This window comes from Mixophyes fleayi, chromosome 3, assembly GCF_038048845.1.
Source record: "Mixophyes fleayi isolate aMixFle1 chromosome 3, aMixFle1.hap1, whole genome shotgun sequence".
Classification (NCBI taxonomy): Eukaryota; Metazoa; Chordata; class Amphibia; order Anura; family Limnodynastidae; genus Mixophyes; species Mixophyes fleayi.
In genome coordinates, this window is record NC_134404.1 from 197,694,805 (window position 1) to 197,722,464 (window position 27,660).

The window sequence follows — 27,660 nt, forward strand, 5'->3', positions numbered from 1 at the left end:
TACCTTTGTGACATTAGCCTTAGGGTTTCCATGTAGGGGGTTATATGCTCTGACTGACCTACTAAGCTCACCAAAGTACACACTTGAATAAAATGTATTTTAAAGAGTGATTATCTATTTATATTAGAATCACTCGAATAGGACAATACCAAGCGACAACCACAGGAAAAGAAAAATGAGAACTATACTTAACTTTACAGAACTATGCATATAATTTTAACCTTACTTGCTGCCAATTACAAATTTCGTAAAAATTTACTTTTACCTCAACTTGTCAATACTCTTTGCGCCTTACACTATAATAAACTATATATACACATATATCCATCATCTGTATGACTAGAATCACAGACTAGTGGCATGTTACTGAACATTCACTTTTTCCTTCCTCAGAGGAGATTGGCGAGAGCTTATTTTCCTACTCCGTTTTGTCTGTGCCTAATCACTCCATCTGTCAAAGTACTCCTGTAACACTGAGGGCTTTTCCTCACTGACTCTATATTCTGTGTTATTACATGTTTTTCTGTCAGTACCATTTCAGCAAATTCTCTCCCCCTCCCTCTCCTTTCCCGCCACTTTTCTCATCCCCTCCCTCTCCTTTCCCGCCATTTCCCCCCCCCTCTCCTTTCCCGTCACTTTTCTCTCCCTCTCTCTGTAGTTTTCCGTTCCCGTCACTGTTCTCTCCCTTTCTCTGTAGCTCTATCCGGTCACATCCCTTCAGATTTTCTCCATTACACTGTCACTTGGTAAATCATGCAAAATCAATACCTAAAAATAACACAAACTTGTCAATTATAACATCTGTGATTTATACCAATATTCCCATCTCATAAGTTGATCACCAATGCTGATATATAAACACACATCAGGGCTGGTACATTTTAATGTCCCTTCATACCCAAGACTTATTTGTAAGGCACTACAATTGATAAGGGCCCTCCTTCAGCCTCTTATAGCCACACATATGTATGTCTTGATGGTCAAATTTAAAAAGATGTTTCTAATCACACATAACAATTTCCCTTGTACATGTGAATTCCTCACTATTGCAATCGCTGTTTAATCATCATAGTAGCTTTCCTGGGCAACTTTGAAGTACTGTAAACTGCTTTAAGTTAATGGTAAAGATGAACTGAATGTAAGATTTGGTTTGGAATTTTGCTAAACTCAAATGGTATTGTAGCAAGATTCATATTCAATCGCATGGATATGTCCAGTTGAATCCAGATTTCTTTTTCTGCAATTTTATTGTGCAGGAGAGATGTGTGGGGCTAAAAATAATAATATCATGGGACAGCACTGGCAATAGCTTCCTTCCCCTCATATTTGTCTGGGAGCTACCACTCCTTAATTTTAATATGTAAAGTATTGGTTAGATGTAGAATAATTTGTAAAACCATCCAGTATTCACTCAAAGGTGAAAGCAATAAACAGATAAGAAATTCTATTCAAATAATGTAATACACATTAAAAGACTGGATGATAATATTATTATTATTAAAAAGATAAGCCTTTAATGTCATTATGTCCTAGATATATAAGCAATACAAAAATGGTTAAAAGTCAAATTAAAAACTACAATTTAATTACTCAAAAAACAAAAAGTCTGGGTGTGAAAATAAGTGTGTGTAGTATGATATACTTGCAGTTATACAGTCAACTTGAGCAGGGAATTTTACTTTGCGGTGATCTAGGCAAAAGGGACAAAAGTAATATTGAAAGGACAATGTTTAAGACAAACAAAAGGGAATTCAGGAACTGGGAATCCGGAGTCTGGAAACAGAGAGTTGAACAGGAAACCAGAAGAGTACAGCAATAACAGGAAATACTGAATGCCAAATATATCAAATATATACTGCATCCAGAGGACAGGAAAGCAATCTGTAATAACATTATATTCTATCTTGTATTTACAAACACCAGGAAGTCTTCCCTGACCCTGTGTACCATGTCATAAACAGGTCCTTTAGCCATTTAAATTGACCACCCTTGTGCATTGTGTATTTACATGGTAATTAAGTTTTAATAGACTAGAAGGACATGTGGCTAAACTGTAAAGTAATTAAAAAGTGAAAATAATAATTACTATGAATCCCACATCATGGTTACTCAATCTGCCAACTTCCAGAACTGTATAACCAAAACATTTGCACAACTGAGTATGAAGGTGGATGTCCATTTTAATAGAACAGTGTCAATAGGTGTAGCTTCCACCTCAATTAACTTTTTACACCAACAATCAGGAGAGTGACAAATGCGAGTCCCGCATAGTACAATCCTAACAGACATGAACTGCATCTAAAAATACTGTTAAAATCTTGTGTAACCAGCTGAATGCCAATTGCTGTAGGGTTCACGGTTATGGCTGGCCCACACTTAGGCTGGGTACGCACTACAGAAAATATCTCCTGATGCAATATTGTTAGGAATTTTACCAACAATTGAAAGTTATACCTCCAGACCTGTGCTCTTCATCTGTCATAACCATCGGTTGAAAAGATCGCGACTCTAAACGCTATGGAGATTTGCCTACACTACTGGTCGTGAGTGCATATACACAAATTTCGATTGACATCGTTCCATCGTTTACAGGATATTTTTTAGTTTGTTTATAAAATCAAACTATAAAATGTGCTTTAAAACAACAATCGTTGAACGTGGGAACATACACACACTAATGCGATAATCAATGTATTTGAATCAATAAAATCATAAAACTGTGTAGGTTCAATGAACACATGTTGCTTTAATTTAAAATAACCGTGCCATCGTGCCTGGTATAACTTATAAAGCACAGCAAATAAAAAAACTCCCCTTCTGGATTGCCAACTCTGAACCATAAACTGTACATACCTATAGCTGTATAGAAACCTCCAAACATGCACTGTGGCAGAAGGATGTGTAGATCACTTGCATCCTCTTCATAACATTTTGAATACTTTAGTTTGTAGACAGAAAAATAATTCCTATAGCTACTGACTGATGCAGATGCAAAGGTGCAATTTCCCTTGTGGGCTTCGAAAAGTAGGAAGCTGCCTTTGAAGTCATCGCTCCAAAGTTTGATGGAAGGATATAAAGAGACCTAGCAGCCTGATCCAAACAGTGTGTTTGGCAAAGAAAACAGGATAAAATCCCATTTGAGCTCATACAACTGGCAGCCATTTACAGAAAGTGATTTTGTGCCTTAAAGGCAGCAATGAATAATTCTACTTAGTCTTATGACAGTCATTCATGCTGTCTAACATAGGAGACGTATGCACAGTAACACAGGAAAATCTGTTGCTGTTACTTCAGTAAATGGCTTTGTTCCCTTTATCCACATAATTCCAGCTATTATTCTAGGGACTCCAAATTGATACTCAGAGTACTAGAACCAGCACTGGAATTAGGTTCAATGTGCACTAAACAAAGCATACAAAAACATCTGTTTAAAATTTCACCTATTAAAATAAAAAAAATGTATGTTATGATGCTGGACTAAAGGCAGTAAATTTAAATGCTAGGTTTCAAAATTATTCCATCATCGATATTCAAAGTATTTGCCATAGAGAAAAACAACATTGAGAAAGAACCCTCCTGGCACTTAAATGCTTATCTTATTTTTAACTAAATGTTTACTATAGTTTATAAAATCAAACTAGCAGATGTGATGTGTTTTGGTATGATAAAAGAGGGAGGTAAAACACTATTGCAATATATGACCAAACTGTTATGAATCGTATGTCCTGCACAATCATTGCATAGGTGAGTACCCAGCTTAACTTGTGAGAGGAATAGAGAAAATGGTTACTGCAGTGCATAATTGCAAAGTGTACTTAAGGGGACACCGACACACAAATTAAATATTGTACCGTTTTCACCAACAAAACGGTGCGTAAAAAATTGATTTGAATAAGGGGTAAAGTTAATGCGCTCCAGAGAAGTGAAAAACGCTTTAAAATCACTTACGATGGTGTTAAAAAAAAAAATTACTACCGAGAATTGAATTCTCCCCAAAGTGTCCAAAACACAAAGAGTGACAGATACTGAACATGTAGGCATTTGTAAAGTGATAAACCGAGCATTGTGTGTATTACATAGCAAGTGTACCGACAATGGGATTTGGTACGTTAGTTTTTTTTTCTCTCTTATGTGAAATACTTTGGTAAATATCATCATAAAACAACTCTGGTAAATGTTAGTATAAACGTAACTGATGGTCATGGAAAGGATTTTTCAATTGTTCACCAAAAACTGAAAAATCAATGTGTACGAGAGGTGCTTAGTTTTATTAAAAATTGTCTTTAAAGTGACGAAATTTGTGTTAAAAGTACAAAAATTATAAACAGTTTATACATTAACATTTAATCTGACAGGTTCAACAGTTGGTACACCTTTGTGTTGAGACAATATATGGGCAGAACTTTTACAACAATTTTTTTTTTTTTTTACATAACTATAACAGTGAATTTCTAATATAGTTTTGACACTACAAACTAAAAATAGGACTTAAAATGTAACCTTCTTGGACCACCCCATAGTTTATAATAAAAAAAAAAGCCAAGTTAAAGTGATTTCACTGCATTAAATAAAAAATCTGAGTCTTGCAAGCATTTATTGCCAGCAACAGCCTGAATTAATTAAAAACAGCTGAAATTTCAATGACTGCTACTCAAAGACATTTGGGGGGGGGGGGGGGGGAATACAAAAAACCCCAAACAACTTTCATAAATTTTGATATAGCAACTGTAAAGCAAGGTACACAATGTCATAGGAATAAAGGATATTACACAAATCTATGCTGCAACTGAAGATTGACCAATTAGAAATGGATTCATTTGCCTGCAAGGCACAATTAGGACCATATTCAATTGGGTCTAAACAGCGCATTGACAACACGTTACCGCAACATGGCGGATTTCTATGTGCGCGCCGTAGGGTTGGGAAGGGAAATCCACAATGTTGCGGTACCGTATTGCCACTTTGCACGCACAGCCGCGTGTATCCGCGATGTCTAGACTTAATGGAACATGTCCCTTAGATTTCACACTTTGAAGGAAGATAGAAAAAAAAGGGAGTGGACGTAATGCTTTTCTCAAACGTAAATATTCTCATTTGTCTCAGTGTTTTCCCTTCAGAGTTCGTTTTGTTCCCTTCCCATTTCATCATTTAACAATTTCAAAAAAATAAAAGGAGTGTGGTTGTACACTATAGGTATATAGGCACTGTGGGCCTGATTCATTAAGGAAAGTAAAGAAGAAAAAAAGAGTAACTTTGCACCTTGGCAAAACCGTGTTGCATTGGAGGGAGTAGGGGGGGGGGAGGTAAATTTAAAACATGGGAACAGATTTATAGTTGGGGTAGGGCATGTCCTAGGTCAACTTTAAATTTATTTGTCCAGTAGAAACCTTACTCAATTTTTTGCCTTACTTTCCATAATGAAATAGGCCCTGTATTATTAACAAGGGCCAAGTCAGCAACTAAAGGTTTGGACAAGTTGGATGCACAAACCAAGATCAAAGTGCCAAGTAAACAAAAAAGGAGAAGCAACACAGCACTTCTTGCAAAGTCAATGGTAGTTCCGCTAAACCCATGAATAAAACACATTCCTTCATATGTGCAGTTCAAAAGTAGAAACACAAATACATACTGAACTGCTACAAAAAGCATCACCGTCACTCAGCTTAATTCCTGCTGAACTAATGTTTACAATATAAATAATATAGATGCCATGCAATTAAGCGTAGTATAACGCACACTTAAGTAGACCAAAGATGTTGACAGGTCTATTTAGCCACCAACAGAACAAAGCTGAAACTTTTTAATCCCAAAGAATAGCATAAGTATGTACACTTTTATGGGTCAGATACAACAAACAAGCATTCTTTACAATTTCAAAAGATTTTTCTTTCCACCAGCGTGAGAGCAACAGAAGCTAAGACTATGTGCGAACAGAAAATATGGAGAGGCAGTTCAAATATGGAGGGTTTTTTTTTAGCCATTTGATGATTTTTTTTTTTTTTAATGAATGAAACTGATTAAATTGAAAAATTCCCATCATATTGTGGGAAAATCCACATATGTAAAATATACTATTGTGGAAGCAGGTCTTCAAAAAAATCAGAATTATGAATTAAAGAGATTTCTGCATGTGACTTACAAAGTGCCCTAGAAGGATACATAAATAAATCAGTATTGGTTCTGTAGGAAATTATGTTGACACCAAATTGCAAGTTGCCTAACAAAAATACAAAGAGTACAAACCACATGTGAATATGAAAACCTACACTGTGGGTTCATATAGGCATTTGCATTGTGGACATTTTTTGGATGCTTCTTGCTTCAGTGTACTTGCAATTGCAAAAGGCCATTCACCTCTATGGGAGTACATTAGGGGAGTGAAAAAAGAAAGCACATTACCTTTAATCTCACTAATAAATTAAAATAGATTTAATCAAATAAAAAGACACCTGGAACAAGTGTTACAAGCTTTAAAAAATATCACTGCCCATCACTACCATAGTAATTAATTCAAGCGGTTTAAATGAGCGTTTTGCTGTATTTTTCACAATCCATTGTAATGGAGTTGTGTACTACACATTGAGAAACGCAACTGAAGTGAATTGAGCTTCCCAGCGTTAAGTTTTTGGTCGCATCAACAGATTCAATTAAACTCTACTGATGTGAAATGCAGAAGTACGCTCATCCAGATCTCACATTCTGCAGGAGCAAAGCTGATTGCGCAGTCCTTTGCAGGTGGGGTCATTATTTCCTGTGAGTCACTTGTATCACATGCATGCACAAACACAAAGCATTGAAGTGCATAATGCACTTGTTTCTTGATGCAAATGCATCGCCAGTTGGTAACCGGTCTAAAGGATGCTGCTTACATTTGTGATGAATGCCTCAATAATATCGAAGATCGTCAGGATAAGTTCTGACTTCTGATGCGAAACTTGTGTAACCAAGAAGAAAGGTCTACTGACAAGTACCGCTTTCTCAGCAAAATCATATACTGTACCATATGTTTTTCTATTTTCATTGTTTCAAGCTATAAATACCAGTATGATCCCAAAGAGGACAGAATATATATGCTAGTGTGAATACAGTCTAGATGCAGACCTGGTTTTAACATATGTAACTTGGCTCACGCTCACTTGTTAGATCTTTACCAATGTCACATCTTTTTTTCCTCCAAATCTTCCAGACTTCATACACCACTTTCTTGCTTATGGGTCAATAACTATCATTATGTATTGGTGCAAACCACAGCGATACATAGATAAAATAATGCTGCTATTTACCATGCAGGCTACTTGGTACCTCCTCCACAAACATTTCTTCCTACTAGCACTTATCCCCCCACAGACACAAAAAGTTCTATGGGGATATCGGTAAGCTCCGGTAATTAGGTTAGAGGGTAAATTTACCAAGCTGCGAGTTTCCGGCGGGTTTGAAAAGTGGAAATGTTGCCTATAGCAACCAGATATATGTTATCACGTATTTAGTACATTCTACAAAATGATAGCTAGAATCTGATTAGTTGCTATAGGCAACCTTTCCACTTTTCAAACCTGCCGGAAACTCACAGCTTGATAAATTTACCCTAAGGTTTGAGAAATCTGATCTCTCTGGTGTTAACCCTTTGTTAAACAAAAAGTGTCTAAAAGCCTTTTGCCAGCATTTACACAGGCATTTGGGCTCTTTACTGCTTGTTAAATAGACCCCTTAGATATTTATTTTTGTCTGAACAAAAATACAACTATACAAGTTAAGAGCATTCAAATACATTAGTCATTCAGGTAAGAACTTGCATTGGCTATCTACAGTATATCAAACTAAGCAGGTATGTTTCACTAAATCTTTGCTATTCTGTAATTTAAAACATTTCTAACTGAACAGTAAAGCTACATTGTTTAAGAACAATTAAAAATGCAAATGAACCATAAACTACACAGCAGGTTTCTTAGAATGTCAAGTTTCTCTTCAAACATTATGCCTCATTCCCTTCTCCAAGCAAGAGCGAACATGCCAAAAGCCATGCCAAAAACAGAGGCATAATATTAATCAGATATTCCATGCAAATTATACAAAAAGGGAAGTGTGATGGAGTAATTCTTTTCGCCTTCAGTTTAAAACAGCAGAAAGCTCAGTTATTTGCTATAAATTGCAAATATCTACAGACCTCAGTTAACATGGCTCTCTCCTATTTCCCTTCCTTCTAGTCTATGATGCAGGTGCCCCATGGGCCAAATGCAGTATGGACATAGCATGGATAGAAAAGGAAGAATTATGGCAATGGCCATGTGAATAAATAGTACAGCATAGGGATCAGAGGTCTCAATGTCAGCAATTCTCTTTTGTGCAGTAAACTGATCCACTAAGCTGTAGACAGAATTTTTGTTACCCATCAACAACATCTATGATGTTTCAGGCCTCTGTGCATTACCTCCTCCTTCCCCATTCAGAGGGACTCAAGATAGACAATATTTACTCCAGTTAGACTGCTGGCCAAGGTAAAACACAGGAACTGACCAGACTGTTTGTGAGTATCACACATTGGTCATTCCGCAAAACTTTAAGCACTTTCACCATTTTACAAATACTAGGTGTAGAAATAAGTGTATGGAGAATATTGTCTTCCAAGATCAGTTTAAGGATTGCTGATAGATTTTGAATGAATGAAGAGAAATGACACCATCACTAAATCAGAAGATATATACCATACAACTAAAGTCAGATCAGTCTCCTTATAAATAAATAAGAAACAAAAAAAAAAGTGTCACTGGCTTGGTGGGCAAACCCTTGGCTTTATATTGGATTGGTTTGTAAAAACATGAAAGTCCTGAACCCTTGAATTTACAAAATTTGCTGTTTGCATGCTTTACTATTGTTTGTCCAAAGACAGATGGGAAGTTGCAGCAAAAGAGACAAAACCGTATTACACAGGAATATGCACATATCTCCAGTACCATAATCCATCAAAAGAAATGACAAAATGAAGATATCTACAGTAATTGCATTGTCTAACTAAATTAGAGAATGAAATGCCAACATCTTAACAATGTCTTAAGGAATTTTCTTCATGCCAGAATTACTGAGCTCAATGCTCTATGTATTGTTGACCTTTAGACTGTGTGCATCTAATTTCCTTTTGCAAGATTTTATATTAAACAAATAAAACTCTGGTCTTACAGACTACTCTTGTAGAGCTACAGTAGTTTGTCATTTCAGCCACGACCTGAAATAAAGATTAGAAAGCTCATAATATGCACACATCAAGGTTCAAAACTTTCAAGTTGAATGTTAATACTAACATTACTACAACACTTCTAAGCACACCAAGCTGCTCGCAAATACACTTCTTGCATCCCTTATATTCTCAGTACTATTTTAGTAGTACAAAAACACACCATTCTCAGTTGAGTGCTACAACACTCCTCATAACACATATGGTGCTACAATTGGTGCCACAATAAAACAACATGTGGAGGAAGGGAGGTACCATTTCAACAATCGTAAGCAAAGACAGAGCAAATGTATTATTAAAAATAATCAGTCTACTATGAGGCGACAAGCATTTTCTATAACACATTAAGCCTAAAAATCTTCATGCTCAGATCAATATAGGTAAGTACAACACATTGTTGCCTTTAGAAAAATGCAACTGTGCGTTCAATAAACAGACCAATCAACTTGTAGCCTTGCAAAATGCAAAGCATAAGCAGTCATTGTAACACATCTAGATATGTGCAGCGAATATTTCCTTTGAAAGAGCTAAAAAAAAAAAAAAAAAAGGACTTGGCACGGAAAATAAATTGTAAATTTAAGCTGACTGAAATATGCCAAAGGGACAGTTAACCTTCAGCAGCTCCTTGTCAGATAGTGCTTTTCAATTGCTATAAAAGCTTGTGCATCAATAATGTATACTCTTTTTCTTTATGTCAGATATGTAACATTTATGCTATTTGTGACAATTTATCTAAATTCATACCCGTAAGGTTCTTTCCACAACTGATTTTCTGCATACACAGGTGAAAAGCAGTCTTTGCTTTTCCACCTGCCTTACAAAAAAAAAATATTTATTTTTCTCAAGTGACGTGACAGAGATTTTCTGCAGTTTACAACTTAATTTAAACACGTCTACCTCAATGCTCAGTTGTGAAAACAAAATATGAATGCGCCGACTGGGTGATGAGTTACAATGACTAGATGTGGCTGGCTGGACCATGGCTGTCCCTAATGCTGCGTCTAAGAAAAGTTTGATTGCTCCTTATTAACTTGTCTAGCACTATAAAGAGAATAACCACACAAAAACTTAACACATTTAGAATAAAACAAATTAAAAGCTTCAGAACTAAGGAGCAGCACAGTGGCTAAGTGGTTAGCACTTCTGCCTCACAGCGCTGGGGTCATGAGTTCATTTCCCGACCATGGCCTTATCTGTGTGGAGTTTGTATGTTCTCCACATGTTTGCGTGGGTTTCCTCCGGGTGCTCCGGTTTCCTCCCACATTTCAAAAACATACTAGTAGGTTAATTGGCTGATACCAAAAAAATAAAAAAATGGACCCTAGTCACTCTCTCTCTGTCTGTGTATGTATGTTAGGGAATTAAGACTAAGCTCCAATGGAGCAGGGACTTATGTGAATGAGTTCTCTGTACAGCGCTGCGGAATCAGTGGCGCTATATAAATAAATGGTGATGATTATGATGAAGAAGATGCCTGCAAATACATTTCACAATTATAGTCCTATAGCTCAAAATGTAAACTGCAAAATAAATATGAATGATACTTTAACATGATGTATGTTGTTTAACAAAAGGAGCATATTTAGAGAAGGTAATGTAACTTGCTGGAGGATTTGTATTTTAGTAGTCATCTCTGGTCCTAAAATGGTTACTCCAAATACGCTTGTCAATATACATAATAAGGCATATTATAGGCAGACAAGCTATCCCCCATATGATCAACCAACACATCACATTTCCTTGAAGCAAACCTGGCATCTTGCATAAAATCACAATAACATAAGCATAATATTTCCCAGAAAGGACAACTATGTGTGTCAATTTATCTTCGATAAAGTGCAAAGTAACAGTATATTTAAAAAAACTTACACAATGTTAAAACCGGTTTAACCACTGATAGAAGCAAGTTGCCAGCGTGGCAATTAACAAGTATCCCAAATATCCTAGGTCATGCAGCTACAATGCACAAGAAATGATTAATCCATGCAGGACTGTCATTTACTTAGTGCTCTATGTTATGAATGATAGGATACATACAGCAAAAACCCTTAAGCAATTACAAAAAACATGCACTACAATCCATAATATCACAGACAGGTTCAGAATCGCTTGTACACAACATGTTCCAGGTAGCAAGTGATCAGCACAGTTCCATTAACCATTACTAGGTATACTATGAAAATAAACAGTCAAATCTATCATTTAAAATTGGGCTATCTAACTATCTCCTGGGGGTAAATGTATCAAGCTGAGAGTTTTCCGGTGGATTTCAAAAACCAATCAGATTCTAGTTATCATTTATTTAGTATATTCTACAAAATGACAGCTAGAATCTGATTGGTTGCTATAGGCAACATCTCCACTTTTCAAACTCGCCAGAAAACTCTCAGCTTGATACATTTACCCCCCCTGGTGTCATTTTACAACACCCCATGTTGATGAGGAGAGTGAACACAGTTATGAGCTGTGCTTAAAAAAAAAATATTTTGGTTATAGCACAATGGTTCTCTTTTTGGCATTGTGACACCTATTGTCAGATACTACATGATTAATCTTTTTCATTACTACACAATATTTTATTTCTTATTTCAAGTTTTCCCCCTAACCATAAATTCTTGGAACATCTCTATCACATGCATCACAACATTCAAATGTGTTTGGAATCACTGTGATAAAGAGGAACACACTAACAGTGCTAAATTAATATACAGAACAAGCAACATTCTTGGGGGGTATATTTACTAAAGTGCGCGTTTGAAAAAGTGGAGATGTTGCCTATAGCAACCAGATTCCAGCTGTCACTTTGTAATAATGTACTAAATAAATGCCAACTAGAATCTGATTGGTTGCTATAGGCAACATCTCCACTTTTTCAAACCCACAGTTTAGTAAATATAGCCCTGGGTGTCTTAGGCATTTGATAAAAATACAGTTTATATAGAGAAGACTAGGGAAAAAGAAGTCTAGTTTCCCAGTAGAGATCTGTGTATCTAATGGTGCTTTTACTGTGTAAACGGATAGACATATTTTGTTTTGGCACTGAAAGTGTTAAGTCTCTGGCTGACATTACAGTCACATCCAACAGGAACACATGGGAGGGAACTAGGATATGTTCATTTGAGATAAATATTTCAGTGCAACCGTGTAGTAGTAAAGATTTGAAGAAATGGCAAAAACAAAGCATGCATATATATATATATATATATACATATATATATATATATATATATACATATATATATACATATATATATACACATACACACACACACACATACATATACATATATATACATATATATACACATATACACACACACACATACATACGGGCTGGAATGTGTCAAAGTCTGTTGTGGGGATGTGAGTAAAACTAAAGAGAAGAAACGCAAGGGAACAAACCAAGAACATACCAATAGGTTAATTGGCTTCTTACTAAAATGGACCCTAGTGTGTGTTAGGGAATTAAGACTAAGCTCCAATGGGGCAGGGACTGATGTGAATTATAAATTCTATATAAACAATAATAAATACACTGTCAAATTGGGGGAGCAATTTTTACTTTGTTTAAGTGTGAAACGTTAATCTCCAGTAATTTATTATCCTCATATGCTGTCAGAAATTATTTAGTGGAATAGGAAATGGGGTTAAGGGTATATGAAAATCCAAGCAACACTACATCTTAAATTTTCGGTGCCAGGATTGCTCTTACACTTTTAAAAAATTCCCCTCATCCAAAAGTAATCTCAGCGATGTCACAGTGACATTACCCCATTTCTTAGTGACCCTTCCTGCTCCTCATTTTGAACCCAGCGCTCATAATGAACGCTGTGTTCAAGCTACCTGAAAGCAAATAAACCAGTTTTTCTCTACTCACTGACACAGTGGAGCTGTTACTATTACCAATCAGCGTGTACCACACGTACATAAATGGTGCAAATTGTAGCGACATACACAGGCAGCGGGCAATCAATGGTTAAAGGAAGTAAAATATAGATTTTATGTACTCTTTAAGCTTAAAGTGAACATGTTTACGGGTGGAAAATCCAGTATATAGCAACAAAAATATCAAATCACTTACCATACCACTGTGTCACTGAAAATAATTGGTTTCAAAACAATGCAAAAAAAAAAAATTATTCAAATTGCATGTATATTAGCTTTAAATAAGCATGGATAATAGCACTAGGGGCGTATTCAATTGTTAGTGGTAACGCTGATAAACGAGCGCTCAAAGAAATCTTACCGTTAATACGGTATTTACTCGCGGAATTTCAGCTCGCAGGCCCGAGCGGCGAGCTGAAATTTCGCGAGTAAACTACCGTATTAACGCTTTTCGCGCGCAATATTATATTTTTGGAGCGCTCGTTTATCAGCGTTACCGCTAACAATTGAATACGCCCTAATTAAATGTTTTCCTCCTTTCAAAGCTTTACAAATATGGATAGCAAAAATATTTGTATTACAACTATGTGACCATACTACATATTTAACTATAAATAGAAACAGGTTTTAGGCTTCATGTTGGTGTAAAGTGACACGCTCTGGAATGCTTATAGTTTAGTTTAAAGAGTGTAGACTATAAATGAAAATTAAAGTCACTGAGTATATTCTAAATGACATTTATCTTCAAACATAGCGATCAGGATATCTCCCTATTTGTAATTCATACCAAATAGTATACATTCTATTTTACAGCAATTGGCAATCTTGTCTTTTTAGCACTTTAACACTTATCCAAAGCTGTTGCCAACAACAGGTAGACACATGAATAAGTTATAATGAGAACAGCGAAATCATCCAGGACCACGTGCAGGATTTGCAACATGAATTCTAGTTTCTTAAAAAAGCAGAAATTAAAAATTAGTACCATTTTGCAGGCAGCTACAAGCACCCATTGAGTGTAAGCTATTTTGTAGCTGTTCTTAAAAGGATATATCTACCAATACCAAATGTGTTAAACCACCTTTCCTTTCACCTAGCAAGATGGCAGGGGGCAACTTCCAGGACCCAAGTCACTTAGGATAGACATGGCTCTTCTAGATCCAGTAATATAACTGAGCAATAAGTTAGTAGAGAGCTAGACAATTTACTATTATATCTTAACATAGTGCATGTTGGAAATGCTAACTGGACAGCTGTGGCAACTGTCTAATTTATTGTTCCTGCCTGTAAGTACCAAAAACTGAAAATTCTCCAGAAGCAGGAAACCCCTGGTCACCTCCCAAACCTGCGAGCTAAGGGGACATTTATTACTGTAAATTGACATCTCTTAAACCATTCTAGTTTGGGCTCTATAAACACATTTTAATTCAAATAAAAACAAATTTAATTTATTGATTTGTACATGCGCTGCTGCAACTAAATAAATTTCTTTGTTTTTTTTTTACCAGACAGAGCCATTTGTTTTAGTTGCACATAATTTATCACACAGGTCAGCTCTGAGCACACCAAAAACTAAACTACTGTCTAGAAGGCTCTAATATAAAGCACAGAACAAACATACATTTAGTAAAACTTGCTGGAGGACATGTACAAAAACAAATAAAAAGGCATTTGCAGGGCTCAACAAATCATGAGTACCAGGTCACAATGGCACTGTCCTCTTCTCACTCATCAACATTTTTGCTAAAACAATTTTCCCCTATGGTTTCCCCTCCTCACTTGTATTACTAACAGGATTTAACTCAGTCCAGGAAATTGAACTGAAATATATTCCTCCATTAGAATTAAGTGTGAGACGAGAAACACACACCAGTGGTCTGAGAGCAGCTTTGCCACAGAGGGAAATGTTTAAAAATAAAAAATAAAACACACAAGAGAAAAAGTGAGCTCTGATAACAGCAGCCTAATAAATAACCATCAGAAAGGGGCTACGCATTGTTTTAGCCACCAGAACAGTCTTGGGCTGTATTAATGTTTACTAGCATTGTTAATTTAAAGCACGGTGGTTCCTCAGTGAAGAGAAAACAAGAAGAGAATCAGAGGAGCAAGGTATCATTTCTGTATCTATCTATATCCATTCTATTATGTCATCATCCTACATTATTTATTTGAGCAGTATTTTAGTTATGCAGTATTCTAGAGTAAAACTTCATACCTTTTAGACGAGACACACAATTGTTTAAGTTAATCAACAATCTTTGATGCTGCAGTAAAAATATTCGATTCATTTTTGGAGCCAGTAGGTAACCACGCAATGGATGCAGTTACGTAGCCAGAGCGTGAGGGTGAAAAGCGCGCCGCCATAATCTGTGGTTACGTCTGTCAGTGAAATATAATGTTAGAACAATAATCTCACACACAGGAGAATTAGGCTATTAAAAAGGATGCATAAATCTACTTCAAGACTAGACTTATCCCCCTAACAACCACATTTAGTGGGGATTAGATTCCACATTAGTGTGCAAATAACACAATAAAGTAAGATATTCCTCATATGTAAATCTTGCTGTAACTAATTCAAATGCAACACCGGTGACAGTGTTAAGCATTATATGTGCTCCTTGTGTGAGCGTTGGTTTCCTTTGAGTGCTCCAGTGGAGAGAGGGGGGGGGGGGGGGGGAACTACTGGTAGGTAAACTCACTGCTGACATAAATGGATCCTAGGGTAGGCGTGGACAACCTGTAGCTCTCCAGGTGTTGTGAAACTACAAGCTCCCTTAATAGTCCAGGTTTTAAAGCATATCTGTACTTATGTACACATGACATACTGATAATACACTACGGCAGGGGTCGGCAACCCCCGGCATGCAGCTCCCTGCATACTGGCATGCAGACCGGCTGTCATGTCAGCTCATCTTGCCGACACTGAAGTGGAAGGGATCACGCCTGCAAGAGGTAAGTTGCATATACATTTGGCCAATGTTTATTTCATATATGTGTGGCTTAAAATTATTTGGACGCACTTTGAGGCATAACATTCATTGGGGGCATTACTGCGGCATAAACTGAACTGGGGGCACTATTGTGTGCCATATCATGAACATTTATTTGTTGGTCCCATTACTATCATCATCTTATTTGATATTAGTGTGAGATTATATATATATATATATATATATATATATATATATATATATATATATATATATAGATAGATAGGATAAAAGAGGACAAGGCGCACAATAATGTAGTATTGTGGTAGAAATTTCAAAAGCGCATATTAGGACCAGTAAAGGTCCAAAATACAGCTAATCCTTGTCACCAAAGAAGGGTATAGAAGTGAACCAGAGATCTTAGTGCAGTGATTAGTCCAAATATCACATCAGTCACTCTTGTGTGTATATGTGTGTACCAGAGTTAAGGTCTTTAAGGCTCATCTATAGATATAGATGTCCAAAGGAATACTGAATCAGGTCACACACTCTCCATATCCTGACAAATAGCTGGATGCATGGTTTGGAAGCTCCTTCCTCACAGCAGACAAGGTGTGTCTGTTAGTGCAAAAAAAAATACACATACATATACTGTATATACTAACACATGACTGATACACCTGGGCTTGAAGAGATTTTTGCCAGCACACGGATAGAAAAAGGTTGCTGATCTCTGCGCTACAGTGTCAATCAGATAAACAACTGATTGGCCTTATATCACAATGTGCACATTGCAACGATGAAAGTTTATTGTTCCAAAGCCCATTGTATCGTTGAATGATATTTTTAAACCGGACTAAAAAAACTTGTTCATTGCTGAAACAACGTTATTCCAATCTTGCAGTGTGTATGCACTCACGATCAGGATCTGAATAGATTTTATAGAGTCATGATCTTTTCAGGCCATGGTTATGACAGATAAAGAGCACAGATCTGAAGGTAAGTCACGTAAAACACGTATAGTGTGTACAAATGACGCTGCATGCTGATCGGACCTTTATCTTTCCTCAGTCGCTGGTAAAATAGTTACCGATATGGCATTGGGTGAAATTTTTTGCAGTGTGTACGCAGCCTTAATTAGTGTTTGGTCATTTTGCTTTAACCACATGTGCTCTGAAAGGAGCAACACCAATTAGGTGGGGTTTTTTTGTTTTTGTTTTTTTAATAAATGCTCTGTGGAAGGCCAAAAGAATAACCAATGTTCATGGGTGCCCCACCCAGCTCTAGGAGTCCATCATAGTCCTATTATAATAGAATATACCATTGTTTCTCCTGTTTTAACAGGCACTATGTGAGGACTACAGTCAGCAGTGTGTGTTGGACCACTGACCACCACCAGTCCTGGCAGGTGTGGGCAGTAACCTCCAACATTTTTCAATATTATTGCAAAGTATTACACTGCCCCACCCAGCTACTTCTTAAGGCCATCCAGCTGGCAACATTTTCTGGGGAGACCACTGATAATCTTGGAATTTATTTATTTTTTTTCCATGGTTTGTTTCTTCAGGCAGCCATTAAAGATGTATTAGATTTTAAGATTATCAGATGCATGCTTAAAAAAAAAAAAAAAGGTACCAACTAAAAAAACCAAAAAAAAAAAAAAACTTTCTATGTATGATTGCTGCTTTAAAACCTGGATTAAGAAGAGGAAACTCCCTTTAACAGGATACCAGTAACAGGATATTAGGTGAAAAACAGCAGTAGCTGAAAGGTTGACAAAATGACCCCTCAGCATTGCTTCCTAGAACAAAAAGGCCTGGTCATTACATTCAAGATAGATATGATAGCATTTCCTAAGAATATGCTCCATGCCAGGAAACCTGGAGCTTAGTGTGTATATTTGTCTGCACTTTTTTTTATTTATTTTTTTGCTGAATAAAATAAATCACATATTCTTGTAGTGTGTTGAGCAGTCCCGGCCCCCTTGGAGCTTGTAGTCTATATCACACACACAGGTCCATTTAGTCAGCAATTAACCTACCAGTTTTTGGACTGTGGAAGCAAACTGAAGCACCAAGGGCAAAGCCATGTAGATGTAGGGAGAACATACAAACTTCACAAAGATAGGGCTTTTGTTTGAATGACATGACATGATCATCTGCAGGTTGGCATCATACAGTGTTCCTTTAAAGTCATTGATAAGGTAGACGTATCATCATCTTTTATTTATAAGGCAAACCAAGGTTTGCCTTATAAATAAAGGTTTAGTTAGGCAGCCGAATGGGCAAAGCCACCGCAATTGTTGAATTATTAATTAAGGGTTGATTCACAATTGCCTTGTCTGTCATTTGTATATTTTATGTTCACACAACAGCCTACATATCTCCTGAAAGAAATAAGTGGAAATATATGTGAACTGTAGATTGTCATGTTCCAAGATACACAAGATTTGGAATAGTACAGTACAGTGTTTTATTTAGATTTCCAGAAAAGGCACGCACAGGATTTATTGAGGGGTGGAAATTAAACAATATTTGGGAGCCCTGACTGCATATAAATCACAAGCAGCACTGACATTAATTTAGCAAATACTTATGCTACATATCATAAAACTACGGATCTACATGTTAGAATATCTTCTGATATATATAGTAGAACTCTAATTCTAGCCTTAGTTATTGGTTTCAGATGCTAAACTGCATTATGTAGTTAGAGCTTCTACTTAAAGACTAAGTGATAGATAGTGTTTCAAAACACATTCAACAGTAAAATTAACTTTAAAATTGGTACATTACCAGCCATCAAAATTTGACTGGACAGATAAGTTTGGAAACCAAAAGCTACAACATCAGACTAGGTTTTTCATAAGCTACCAAATTGGGAGACTAAATTATAGCATTTAGGACCAACTTAAATGTGAACTAGTCTCCTTGAAAGTTTTTGTGGGATCATCTCATACCAGAAACATCTTCAAAAAAACATCTAGGAAAAAAGAAAACTAGAAAATACTTTAGGCATCAGAATCACAGAAGCCTCACATTACTACTTTGTGCTGTCGGAGAACCTGCCCTTTTCCCTACTCACTTCATGATATTGATCCTGTCATACATAGCCCTCTCCTCACCACCAGTCTGTGCTTCCCCACTAGATAAACAGGTCCTGCTGAAATGCGATGATTTTGTGAAGATACTTTAGATCTCATAAACTAGACGATCATGAGATGAACACAGAAAAGAGTAAGGTGCTCTTAACCTTGTGAAACACATGGTAAACAGAAATCAAAACAAGCAGTGCTTATTTTATCTGAGAAAAGCTTTGTTTAAATGTAATTTCTGATAACTTTTAGCAAGAATTTTAGATCATTTTGGCAGAGACTTGGATACTGCACCAATTTAAATCATAGGTGCCTTTACCGTTCCCACTCAAAATAATACATGCCATAATGTAACTAAAGAAAGGTCTATACAAAATGCTTTATTCCTTCACATTTTTCCATGTACAGAAAAAAATTTAACTTTTAGAGCAGAGAGCTGCAACCTGAATATGTTCATGGGTTTGTCAAGGTGAGCTTGTCAGGGAAACATGACCACTAACCAAATAGCACATTCATGTCAACAAACAGGGCAAAAGGGACCATAAAACTGATCTGCAAAACAGATAATAAATGGGATTGCAGCAGTGAAAAGAAAAGACATCCTGCCATTTAGCCTGCAGAAAACTGTAAGTATGTCTCTTGCATAACCTGCTCCAAAACCCATTTAGTGTCAGACTCTATATTGCCATAAGACTTTTCTTGAATCCATGCACTATAGCAATACTTCTGGAACACAGTCAGAGGAAAACACAATTTCTAATTGTAAGCCAGCTGGTTTGTTTTCCAAAGCAGACTTTAGGGTCAGATAACAAGCTGTCAATTTCATAGGAAAATAGAAGTTTCCAAAAAACGACCAGCAGGCTGAAATTCTTTATGGAATTACCGCTGAGTAATTTAGCAAAGTTGAATAACTTTCCTGGAGTGGCATTCTCTTCATCATATCTATATCTGGGGCAAGAAAGATACTGGAAGGTCACAGAAGCTCACACGCTGCCACAGATAACTTAAATATTACAAAGAAAGAACGCACAGGATGCAGTGAAATGAATTCTAAAATCTCATTTAGATTAAATACCCTGCATAATACACTTAGCCTGGAAATTCAGGTAATAAAATAGAGCACATGCAAGAAAAGCATTCATGCAGACAGCAAAAAAATTATATGTAATTATACTTGGTGTTAAAAAAATTACATCATCACCAACCCATCACACTAACAGTAAATAAAGTATATACATTACCTACAATTATATTATCAGAGGTATTGGCTGCTGGTCTTTCAACACAGTGTAGCACATGCAATTACTACAGTGTAAGACACAAATAGAATGAAGTAACAATTTTTAAAAGGAATATTAGTATTCATTATAAGGAATACTATTCAATGTAAAGAACACTACATAGACAGCCACAACTCCCTGATAATGCAATATCACAATCATTTACAGAAAACGCAAGAGACAAATATCTGTACAAAGTGAGCCAAGTCAGGAGAACATTTCAGAAATCAATGGGAATAACCGTGCATTATAGAGAATATATAGCACAGTACAAGTATACTACGTTCTTCATCAAATAGAATGTAGAGCCATTGCTAAATTTGGGAGGGGTAGCTTACACATAACTAATATATATATATATATATATAGCTGCCGTCTCAACTTGAGGGCCTTCAACGAATGGAGAAGTCTGAAATGAAGAGATTATTTTCAGGAAATGTAGAGATAAAGGGGTGGGAGAACAACCTCTTACTTGGAGAGTAAGGCTTTTATAGCACTCTCAATATGTCTCAAGCAGTTTCAGTTTATACCTTTTTACATCAAGCAATGATTGTATGCTGTAGAAATCGGAGTTCAGTTACGGTTACAAAAGATTCATAATCATTTGTTTACTGTTCTCAGTTTAATTTTCTACTCTTCACTTCCTGTATTCAGTTCTGCCTTATTCACATTTGCCTTAGCAATAGTCATACCATTAGGAGATAGACGTGTGCTGTCACCAAGAGCACAGCCATTATGAACCACACAATAGATGCACAGTGCAGAGGTCTTGATTCTGCACAGCTGCTTCTCGATGGTTTGCCTATTGCACGTCAAGGTATGTAAATATTTTCTGCTCTCCAAAGGTGCCTCTGCAAACTAGAAATGGGAGTGGTGAAAAATAACTGAAAGACGCTGTAAAAATATAAAAGTTGCTTCAAAAGTTCAACCTTCTTCCCCCCCCCCCCCCCCCCCCCTCCCTTTCATTACATTAAACTTTTCAATTTCGCCTAAAATACTGCTCAGTTTAGCTTATTAAAAGGTAAATAAGCGGATGTCCAAACAGGTTGTGGTGTCAAGGCACAAAGGTTTGCAATTTCAAAAGTACCACTAATATTTTGCTGCTAGTACCGGCATTGAACTTCTATCCAGAATGCTCCATTACCAACAGCAGGCCTGACATTTTATACATATATGGCTATAGTACAGAGAGTCATTGGTTAAAGATAATGGTACAAAAATGTAAAGCTTTCTCGCTTCTTTTGAATCACCTTCTTGTAACTTCAGTTTTTTTTTACTTATGTAAAAGTATAAACAGTGAAATATAAAAAACATAAAATTGCAAACATTGAATTGTACTAAAATTTCATTGCTGATCCGATTGACTTCATTCAATTATAAATCCGACTTTAACAAGCCTCAATTATGGCTTTCGTGAACAATGACACTCAGGGACATCAGGAATGTCTTTATATTTGTGGCACATTTAGCAAAGTGCAACCGGAAGCTCAGATCAATTACAAAAATGTAACCTCGCTAAGTGGAAATAGCCTTGTACCTCACAGAAAGGTATAACTATGAAAATGGGAATCTTGTTTTTCACATTGTGCAGTAAAACTGGGGGAGGGCGGGGGGGGGGGGGGGCACACTTACTACATATGTTAAAAAGAATGCCCTCAATTTGCCCTACCCATCCCACTGACCGGGTACAAACTTCTGCTTCTCCTGTGTGCTTTAGTGGAAATGTGTGCGCACCTGCGATAGTCAACGTGCCTACCTCCAGAGGATCTTGCACTTCATAAATGAGGTTGCATGTTCAATGCAAGCAAACTGCACTTGAATATTGCTTCCTTATGACAAACTATTCTTATTTAGGATTGCTCATTTATAAACAGACAGCAATGCTGCACACTGAAGGTTTCATAATACAAACGAATTAGGTACAACAAAATAACAAGGTAAATATAGCCCTGCCCAAAAAAAACTTACAATCTAAGCTGTGAGGAACAACCGACACATAAGTAAATGTAATAACAATTGTAGCTGCTGGAGGGAAGGTGTATGTAGCTACTGCAGGGCAGCAGCATTCTTTGCCACAAATAATAAAGCAGTAATTAGTGACAGGCACTTCTGTGCAACAACCTGCAGCGCTGTATGGTTGGAATGAGGAGAGACAGCAAAATATGGAGACATGAAAGTCACTGTATAACTTTTCAGGCAGCTGCTGGCAACCATTAATCGAACCTACTTTCCCTGGTTCTGCAAAAAGTCATTTGCTTTGTGCTCTGGTGGTTACCTGCCAGTTTGCATTAGCAGTGTGCCAGGTATTTTACTTTGACCTCATGCTCCCTGCGGGACATAGAGACAGTAGACTTGTTCCCCATGACAGCAATAGTAAATTCTATTTAAGATACAATTGTAATACCAATTAAAATCCATAGATGGCACAGTAATGCCAAAATGTTATTCAACGAGGACCGAAACGTTGGTTTGCTAACAATTGTATTTGGCATCACATTAATAATATTTTCTTCATATTAACAAGTTGACTATGCACTCCCTACTTCTAGTAATTACAATCCAACTATGTGTGTGTAACATTTTAACCAATAGTGCACACTTCTGACACAGAGTTGACAAGAAGAAATCCTGAAGCTATTCCATTAGCCACTAGAATGAATGTTCAAAGTGTATGGCCTGAACTAATTTCAGATCACATGAGGAGTACCAGTTTGTCGCTATGTCTATTCATTTCAATAGATGTATATTTTCCTTGGTTGTTTAAACTAATGATCACTAAATGGCTCCTTAATTCTACATTTTGACAAGCCCCAAGATAAACAGATTTAAACACACACAATAAGGTACACATTTCTATTATGCTAATGTTTTAGAGGATAAATCACCTGTCCAACACCAGCCCTATTTGCCAAGCACCCAATCTCCAAACAGAAAACAAGACATGTTTTATATTCCTACTAGAATGATTTAACAAGCATATATTTGAGGCAAATCATCATGGCAGCAGCTAATTTGTAAGACCATTGAACACAAAACTCAAGGGGGTATTAAAATGCAAAAGCACAAAAATGTATTTTAAAAAAACATAAAACAATGAATGCATCTGTGGGATTGTCCATGACGTGTCCCATCCCAAACATTCTTGCAATACAGAGCAATTTGTTTTTTGGGTAGTTCACAACAGGGATGGTTCATAACAGGGACCTAGGAATTAAAATGGACCGTCACCTACATACAGCTGTACAGTAAGGAGATAACTAAACATACAACACAGAACATTTAAATTTACTGGGGCAAATTCAATTCTCTAAATATCCGTGCGATATGCCTCCGCAACGGCCACGAGACACATTGCGGATATACACTGCGTTACAGCTTTATAGTATATTTTATCATGTATGCATCACATTAGCCATCTTCTGGGTAAATATACATATCCATGAGTATTAGAGTGTAAACTGCCCATGTACTGGCAGAAAGAAGCACGTTCAGTATGTACCTGAGAAACATACTGAATGCTGGCTTCTCAAAGCACAGCATATTATCTCTGAATGATCACATGAGCTCAGCAACACGAGATCTTCTACGATCATCAACAGCGAATTTAAATAATTCACTGTACTACAGTTACATTTTCTCCTCAATTGTAAGTGTATCAATAACTTTACATTGCTATTACAATTTTACTCATGCTGTGCTATTAGAGCTTGTTTACAACCATCTGCTTTCAGTGAGTTTCAAGTGTGAGATATATATATATATATATATATATATATATATATGAAAGATTTTAGAAAATTGTCTAAAAAGGGGTGTCAGCCCTGATGTCAATGCAGGAAATAGTTTATGAAAGTGTCCAATACACAAGTTTGGTTAGGTAATTACAGGTAGTTGAGGTGACCCAACACTGTTCAAATCAGAAATTGACAATAGCATTAGATTGTCCTCAATTTCTTTATTAGATTTGTTATGAAGTGAGAAATAAAAACATATGTCCTATTGTTTAGCCAGATGAAGGAAGCAGAACAGTTGAGTTCAACTTGGTCACTTTATGTAACTAAGTTGTACACGTTTTTGTCACCAAAATTGCAGATGAAATATCAATTGCCCAATTTGTGTAGTATAAAACAGGATTTTATTATATTATAGAATGTAGATATTACTGGTATTCTTGTATACATGCTATTACTAAGTGAGCTTATTGAACTCAAATACATTTTCCCAATCTACTAAGTATACATAATGTCAGCAAAAAGAAATATAACCAATCCGTGAAGAAATAATAAGCAGTAGCTAAAATACTTGACTTGTGAACAGTGGTAGCAGATTTGGACATTTACATAGGGAGCTTCCCAATATTGTAGGCATGCTGTGGGTTAGTGAGGCCCTATCAGGTTTTCACACATCACTGGGCTTGCTAATGGATATACAATAGAGAACAGAGTTAGAGGAAAGTGAACATGAAAATGTCCGTAGGGGACCTAAAAGGATGGTCCCCTATAGTCCACTTACAGTGAGTATTCCAGAAAATGTTCATGATATCCTTGTAAGCTCGCAAGGAGTATAACTTAGATATCAAGGTTTTCACTAATAATTTTATCCTTGCCTAGATGTCAAATTACATTACTATGAAATATAACACGAAATATGTCAATCATTACAGTGAAAACAACTGAGGCTATTGTATAATTGGATACATAGCCCTGAATAGACACATACAAAAAATATTGTTTAAGGTATCACAATATTCGACCATACAACAAGCAAACGCGTTCCTGAATAAACATCCAAAATGAAAGCCTGAAGGTCCATCTGCTTCCGCACTAATCTGATATAACTGCGTGTACTGTTAACATTGGCAGCTTGACACATCCTCTGCACCATGCTTAGTGGGAATGTGTGTAGCAAAGAGGACAGTGACCTGTAATCCTTCCAATGTCGGAGGTGCAGCCAGTTCTCTGCGGGGTAAAGTACACAGCGAGAGGCGGGGATGGACTTTGTGCCCTGCAATGTGCTACACTAGTCCATCTTGGATCATTTTACAGATCCAGCGCTGTATAAATCCCCGTGTGACAAGGGAATCCCTCTAGAATGCAGGTGCACTCTAGAGGGAATTCCCTGACAAGGTGGTAACATATTGCCCGGGGGTGTAGCAGGCACGGAGCAGTCTAGGTGACATCAGGAGTAATTAAACAAGCGGTGCTGCGGGAGACAGGTAGATGACACCCATGTGAGATATCACCTGTTACATACACAGTTACACACACCACATGCCAGTGACAGCCCCGAGAAAACTCAACTCTTACCTCTTTGATTTTGTCCCTCTTCTGCTTGACATCGGGATCGGATGGCTCCTTCCCCACCACTCCTATGGGCTCTTTAAAGGGCCGGGGAGAGAGTCTGCCCCCGACAGTCACCCTGCCCTGCGCCACTATCCGTTCCTTGTCCCGTTTGATGTCCCCCTTGATGTCCTCAGTGAGCCGGTTCAGTGTGTCCTTGGCTTCCCGCAGCGCCTTTTCGTGCTCTTCACGGATCCGAGCGAGACGACCCCCGTCCTCCTCATCCTGCAATACGGGACCAGCCGGGGACCTCTGCGGAGGGGGAGGCGGGGGCTGCTGGAAGAAGACGCCGCTCAGCAGCTTAGGTGAGTCGGGCAAGAAGAAGATGGCCCCGAAGCACAGAGTGATGAAGCCGCTGAACACCAGCAGCAGCACGAACTTCTCGGTGAGTCGAAACCCGGACAGTTTCCTCCCTGCGGGGCCCAACCAGAGCAGCCCGGACACTCCACCTCCGGGGGCCGAGACGCCCGACCCGCTCCCTGCTCCGCTCCCCGACCCCAGCGGGGCCACACTGAATGGCAACAGGCTGCCGACCGGCATTACCGCTATGTGCAGTGAGCGCAGCTATGACAGTTCCCCAGGTGACTGCGCAGAAAGTTTATCACAGCGTTAGGTTAGCGCCGCGCACAACTCAGGAGCCGCTGCCGTCCAACTCCGCGCCGGGAGATGGGTGTTCCTGAGGGCTCAAGTCTGTCCCGAGTCTCGCTGCCACTTCCCGGGCAGTTTGTCACAGTTTATCGGAGGGGAGGAGCGAGGGAAGTGCAGTGTGTGCGGGAGAGGTGTGCCTAGTGTGTTGGAGTCCCTTCCTGGTAGCAGGGGAGGCTGGGCTGCTTACTCCCCCAACCCCGGGGCGGGGAACATTTGGCAGGTGACCACGCGCCCTATACTCATACATTCAGACATTCTCCTGCTTTTCCCCGACACTGACTAAGCCCGGAGAATCAGCACAGGGGAGGAGAGGAAGTCCACGCCCACCTCCACAGTCCACGCCCACGCCTGCCACCCATTGGCTGCACGGCTCCAGTTACAGCTCGGTGTGATTGGCTGCTCTTGACTGGCCGTTCTATTAAACGGAGTTGTCACTTATTGTAACGGTCCCATTCCGTTATATAGAGGATGTCAGAGCCGTAAGCCGCCTACTGGAGTCTTCACCACCGATTAACACCAAGGGGCATTTTTCATACCGGCATCGTCCAAACCTGTTAACCCTGTGACTGACGTCTCCATCCGAGCAGACCCAGTGTACCTGTACAGTGTCCTGCGGCTGCTGGGGCTGGGTAAACTGTGCTCACGCTGTATTGTGGGTTTCGGTCACTCCTACCAGGGGAAGCGCAGGATTCTCACACAGGGCAGTCCAGTGATAGACATCACCGTGCAATGGGGTTTCCTCATATTTTACTTATTGACGATTCCTGGTACCTGTAATCACCAGATATGTGCTCATCATGTATTTTTTAGTTCTCTATATACTTCACTTTCGTATACTGCTGTTATAAACATATACATCTGCTTTTCCTATACTATAGAACACCAGGCTGTATCAATTCAACCAGTACAACATTATTTTATTTCCACTTAAAATGTAATGGTGCTGCTACCACCAGGCAGGTATCATTATCCTCTTTACTGAAGCTTTAGAGCAGACCTGTCCAACCTGCGGCCCTCCAGGTGTTGTGAAACTACAAACCCCAGCATGCTTTGCCAGTAGACAACCTGTTGATAGCTGGAAGGGCATGCTGGGACTTGTAGTTTCACAACATCTGGAGGGCCGCAGGTTGGACAGGCCTGCTTTAGAGCTCTGCCCTATGGGAGTTCTCAGCCTTGTCATGTTGCAGAGTCGAACTGTTCAGGTGTCAGGCTGTTGTGGGGGCATCCACCTGTATGTATTAATATGCAGCTG

The 27,660-nt window shown here is 38.0% G+C and overlaps 1 protein-coding gene across 1 annotated transcript in view; it reads right to left on the reverse strand.

The window, feature by feature from the left end:
- Positions 1 to 26,695, reverse strand: part of MAN1A1 (mannosidase alpha class 1A member 1) — a 191,747-nt gene extending 165,052 nt beyond the window's left edge. The window contains exon 1 of the mRNA XM_075202996.1: positions 25,728 to 26,695. Coding sequence (XP_075059097.1) covers positions 25,728 to 26,300 — 573 coding nt within the window. The 5' untranslated portion in view covers positions 26,301 to 26,695. The remainder of the gene's footprint in view (positions 1 to 25,727) is intronic.
- Between the last annotated feature and the right edge of the window lie 965 nt (positions 26,696 to 27,660).